Raw genomic sequence first — 6,000 nt, forward strand, 5'->3', positions numbered from 1 at the left:
GCCTTCCACTGCCTCAGCCCTAAACTCTGAAATTCCCTAAACCTTTTTGCCTCTCCCACTCTTTCCCCTCGTTTAAGATATTCCTTAAGACCAAAGTTTTTGGTCACCTGCCCCAATATCTCCCTATGTGGTTTTGTTTGCCTGATAACACTTCTATGGAGCACCTTGAGACGTTTTACTTTACTTAAGTTGTGTACAAATGACAGTTGTTGTTCAGAGGATATCTCTGAGCAACAGGCCCAGAGATCTCAGCTTCAGCTACCTTCTCTACTCATCTCGGCTGCCCCAGGGAGTCAGAACGTCTTGCTGTTCTGATTTCGCTCCGGTCTGGCCCCACTCTCAGGTAACCACGGCCACTCGACTCGAGGGAATCTCAAACCGTCTCCGGCTGCGGCTCCCGCAGCACAAAGGCCAGCCCGTAGGTATCTGCCCACTCTCCTGAACCGCGTTCAATTCCACAACCCAGCTGGATTTTTTAAATATACAAAACTTAGATTTTAAATCGGGAACAACAAAATACGTAGCTGAATAAAACCAATGTGCAGTTGGATCGTTTAACACAAGCACCGCCACCAGCCATTTACCGACAGTCCAGTTCAGGAATCTGGTGGAACAGCAGCAAACCGGCGCAGGCGCTTTGGCTGCAGTGTACGCTAGGAAATGTAGTTCTAGCGACGAGAGCAGATTTCATCTCAAGCACATGCTGTTGATTCCTGTTGAAAGCTATGGCACATATGGCTGATAATATTGACTCACTTGGAAATTACAGCACGGAAACAGGCCACGCAAGCCTTCTCCCGCCCTAAAATAAAAGCAAAATGTTGGAGATTTGAAATAAAAATAGAAGTGCTGGAAAAACTCAACAGGGTCTGGCAGCATCTGTGGAGAGAGAAACAGAATTAATACTTGGAGTCCAATATGACTCTTCTTCGGATCCAAGAGAGGTAGAAAGATGACAGGTTTTATTTTAGTTTTATTTATTCGTTCATGACATGTGGACATCGCTGGCTAGGCCAGCATTTATTGCCCATCCCAAAATGCCCTTGAGAAGGTGGTGGTGAGCTTTTTTTTATGCTGTTGAAGAAGGGGCTAGATGGAACAAAAGAGGTCAGAGATAGTTTAGAGGGCAGAGGAGATTAAATGACAGAGATGTCATGGAACGAAAGGCAAAGGGAGTGGCAATGGTAGTAGTAAAGAAACAAAGCATTGGTCCAGAGTAGGTGTTAATAGCAGAATCAAGGTCAGCTATGTCTGAAAACAAAAAACATGAGAACAAGGTACACACTGACACTTGAGGGAAATAAATTAAAATCGGAGGGCAGAGTTACAAACACACGAAATAGGAGCAGAAGTAGGCCTTTCAGCCCCTTGAGCCTGCTCTGCCATTCAATAAGGTCATGGCTGTTTCAAATTCCACATTCCCATTACCCCCAATAACTTGGATTCCCTTGCCTAACAAGAATCTAGCTACCTCCACCTTAAAAATATTCAATGACCCCGCCTCCACTGCCTTTTGAGGCAGAGAGTTCAAAAGTCACACAACCCCCTGAGAGAAAAAAATTCTTCTCATCCTGTCCCAAAAGGGTGACCCCTTAAAACAGTGCCCCTTAGTTCTGAACTCACACAAGAGGAAACATCCTTTCTATTTCCACCTTGTCAAGATCGTTCAGGATCTTATATACATCAATCAAGTCACCCCTCACTCTTCTAAACTGCAGTAAAAACAAGCCCAGTCTGTCCAACCTTTCCTCATAAGACAAGCTGCTCATTCCAGGTATCAACATACTTCCTCTGAACCACCTCCAATGCATTAACATCCTTCAATAAGGAGACCAAAATTGCACAGTTTTCGAGATGTGGTCTCACCAATGCCCTGTATAACTGAAGCATAACATCCTTACTTTTATGTTCAATTCCTCTTATAATAAAGGATAGCATCCCATTTTCCTTCTTAATTACTTGCTGTACCTGCATACTAACTTTTTGTGACTCATGCACGAGAACATCTAGATCCCTCTGCACCTCAGAAACCTGCAGTCGTTCTCCGTTTAATTAGTACTCTGCTTTTTAATACTTGCTGCCAAAGTGAACATCTTCATATTTTCCCACATTATACTCCATCTGCCAAGTTTTTGCCCACTCACTCAACCTATCTATATACATCTGCAACCTCCTTGTGTCCTCTTCACAATCGACTTTCCTATCTATCTTTGTGTCATCCACAAATTTAGCGACCATGCCTTCACTCCCCTCATCTAAGTCATTGATATAAATTGTAAAACGTTGAGGCCCCAGCACAGACCCCTGCAGGATTCCACTTGTCACATCCTGCCATTCAAAAAAAGACCCATTTATGCATACTTTCTGTTTTCTTCCAAAGCCAATCTTCTATCCACACTAATATGTTACCCCTACACCATGACCTTTTACTTTCTGCAATAATCTTTGATGTGTGACCATATCAAATGCCTTCTAGAAATCCAGGTACAACACATCTACAGGCTCCCCTTTATCCACAGTGCATGTTACTCCTTCAAAGAACTCCAATAAATTGGTTAAAGATGATTTTCCTTTCACAAAACCATGCCAACTCTTCCCAGTTATCTTGAGAGTTTCTAAGTGCCCAGCTATAACCTCCTTAATGATCGATTCTAACACTTTCCCCATGACAGACTTCAAGCTAACTGGTCTATAGTTTCCTGTTTTCTGCCTCCCTTCTTTCTTGAACAGAGGGGTTATATTTGCTACTTGCCAGTCTGATGGAACTTCTCCAGAATCTCGCGAAACACCAACGTATCTAATCCCTCATTAGCCACCTATTTTAAGACTCTAGGATGAAGTCCATCAGGACCCGGAGACTTGTCAGCCGCAGCTCCATCAGTTTGCTCAGTACCACTTGTAATTTCACCAAGTTCCTCTCTCTGTTTCACCTCCTGATTTACAGCTATTACTGGAATGTTTTTTGTATCTTCTCTAGTGAAGACAGCCTAGCGAAATACTTGTTAATTTCATATGCCATTTCCTTATTTTTTTATTCATTCAGGGGATGTGGGTTTCACTGGCTAGGCCAGCATTTATTGCCCATTCCTAGCTGCCCTTGAGAAAGTGGTGGTGAGCTGCCTTCTTGAACCGCCACAATCCATGTGGTGTAGGTATGCTCAAAGTGTTGCTACAAAGGGAGCTCCAGGATTTTGACCCAGTGACAGTGAAGGTACGGCGATATATTTCCAAGTCAGAATGGTAAGTGACTTGGATGGGAATTTCCAGTTGTGGTGTTCCCATCTATCTGCTGCCCTTGTCCTTCTAGATGGTAGTGGTCTTGGGTTTGGAAGGTGCTGTCTAAGAAGCCTTGGTGAATTCCTGCAATGCATCTTGTAAATGGTACACACTGCTGCTACTGTGGAGGGAGTGAATGTTTGTGGATGTGGTGCCAATCAAGCGGTTGCTGTATCCTGGACAGTGTCAAGCTTCTAGACTGTTGTGGGAGCTGCACTCATCCAGGCAAGTGGGGGGTATTCCATCACACTCCTGACTTGTACTTTGTAGATGGTGGATGGGCTTTGAGGAATTAGGAGGTGAGTTACTCATCGCAGGATTTCTAGCCTTTGACCTCCTCTTGTACCCACTGTATTTATATAGCTAGTCCAGCTCAGTTTCTGGTCAATGGTAGCCCCCAGGATGTTGATAGTGAGGGATTCAGTGATGGTAATGCCATTGAATGTCAAGGGGCGATGGTTAGATTCTCTATTGTTGGTGATGGTCATTGCCTGGCACTTGTGTGGCATGAATGTCACTTTCCACTTGTCAGCCCAAGCCAGGATTTTATCCAGGTATTGTTGCATTTGAACATGGACTGCTTCAGTATCTGAGGAATCGTGAATGGTGCTTAACATTGTGCATTCATCAGTGAACATCCCCATTTCTGACCTTATGATGGAAAGAAGGTCATTGATGAAGCAGCTGAAGATGGTTGGGCCTAGGACACTACCCTGAGGCACTCCTGCACTGATGTCCTGGAGCTGAGACGATTGACCTCCAGCAACCACAAACATCTTCCTTTGTGCTAGGTATGACTCCAACCAGTGGAGAGTTTCCCCCAATTCCCATTGACTCCAATTTTGCTAGGGCTCCTTGATGCCACACTCGGTCAAATGTGGCCTTGATGTCAAGGGCAGTCTCCCTCACCTCACCTCGGGAGTTCAGCTCTTTAGTCCATGTTTGAACCAACGCTGTAACGAGGTCAGGAGCTGAGTGACCCTGGCGGAACCCAAACTGGGTGTCAGAGAGCAGGTTATTGCTAAGCAAGTGCTGCTTGAAAGCACTGTTGATTGACCCCTTCCATTACTTTATTGATGATCGAGAGTAGATTGATGGGGCAGTAATTGGCCGGGTTCGATTTGTCCTGCTTTTTGTATCCAGGACATACCTGCGCATTTTTCCACATATCCGGGTAGATGCCAGTGTTGTAGCTGTACTGGAGCAGCTTGGCTATGGGCGTGGTAAGTTCTGGAGCACAAGTCTTCAGTGCTGTTGCCAGAATATTGTCAGGTCCCATAGCCTTTGTACTATCTAGTGCCTTCAGCCATTTCTTGATATCACGTGGAGTGAATTGAATTGGCTGAAGACTGGCATCTGTGATGTTGGGGACATCCGGAGGAGACCAAGATGGATCATCCACTTGACACTCCTGGCTGAAGATTGTAGCGAATGCTTCAGCTTTATCTTTTGCACTGATGTGCTGGGCTCCCCTATCATTGAGGATGGGGATATTTGTGGAGCCTCCTCCTCCAGTAAGTTGTTTAATTGTCCACCACCATTCATGACTGGATGTGGCAAGGCTGCAGAGCTTAGACCTGATGTGTTGATTGTGGGATTGCTTAGCTCTGTCTATCGCTTGCTGTTTGGCACGCAAGTAGTCCTGTGTTATAACTTCACCAGGTTGATACCTCATTCTTAGGTATGCCTGATGCTGCTCCTGCATGCCCTCCTGCACTCTTCATTGAACCAGGTTGTTCCCCTGGCTTGATGGTAATGGTAGAATGGGGGATATGCTGGGCTATGAGGCCACAGGTTGTGTCTGAGTACAATTCTGATGCTGCTCATAGTGCCTTATGGATGCCCAGTCTCGAGTTGCTAGATCTATTTGAAATCTATCCTATTTAGTACGATGGTAGTGCCACAAAACATGATGTAAGATGTCCTCAATGTGAAGACAGGACTTCATCTGATGCATCTGTGGCAGGCAGGTGAGCATGAGGTCAAGCATGTTTTTCCCTCTTGTTGGTTCCCTCATCACCTGCCACAGACCTAGTCTAGCAGCTATGTCCTTTAGGACTCGACCAGCTCGGTTAGTAGTGGTGCTACCGAGCCACTCTTGGGTGATGGACATTGAAGTTCTCCACCCAGAAGACATTCTGCACCCTTGCCACCCTCAGTGCTTCCTCCAAGTGGTGTTCAACACCAGCTGAGGGAGGGCTGTAAGTGATAATCAGTAGGAGGTTTCCTTGCCCATGTTTGATCTGATGCCATGAGACTTCATGGGATCCGGATTCAATGTTGAGGACTCCCAGGGCAACTCTCTCCCGACTGTATACCACTGTGCCACCACCTCTGCTGGGTCTGTCCTGCCGGTGGGACAGGACATACCCAGGGATGGTGATGCTGGTGTCTGGGACGTTATCTGTACAATATGATTCCATGAGGAGTCAGACTTTGCTTGACTAGTCTATGAGTCAGTTCTCCCACTTTTGGCACTAGCCCTCAGGTGTTGGTAAGGAGGACTTTGCCAGGTGGTCCATCCAGTTTCATTCCTTTTATGAGACTTTGTAGTGGCTTGATACAACTGAATTGGCCATTTAAAAGTTGGCCATATTGCTATGGAGTCACATGTAGGCCCTACCAGGTAAGGACAGCAGATTTCCTTCCCTAGAGGACATTAGTGAACCAATTAGTGAATCATTAGACTTTTAATTCCAGATTTTTATTGGATTAAATGCCGTG

General features: G+C 45.5%; 1 protein-coding gene across 3 annotated transcripts in view; it reads right to left on the bottom strand.

Annotated features, from left to right (window-relative positions):
- The window catches only part of tsnax (translin-associated factor X), a 58,088-nt gene extending 57,470 nt beyond the window's left edge, over positions 1–618 (bottom strand). For all 3 annotated transcript variants that reach the window (XM_078541977.1, XM_078541978.1, XM_078541979.1), the window contains exon 1: positions 263–618. Coding sequence is in view for 1 of the 3 variants with exons in the window: in XM_078541979.1 (XP_078398105.1) it covers positions 263–275 (13 nt within the window). In the remaining 2 variants the exon portion in view is untranslated. The remainder of the gene's footprint in view (positions 1–262) is intronic.
- Between the last annotated feature and the right edge of the window lie 5,382 nt (positions 619–6,000).

This window comes from Cetorhinus maximus, chromosome 5 (assembly GCF_964194155.1).
Source record: "Cetorhinus maximus chromosome 5, sCetMax3.hap1.1, whole genome shotgun sequence".
Lineage (NCBI taxonomy): Eukaryota > Metazoa > Chordata > Chondrichthyes > Lamniformes > Cetorhinidae > Cetorhinus > Cetorhinus maximus.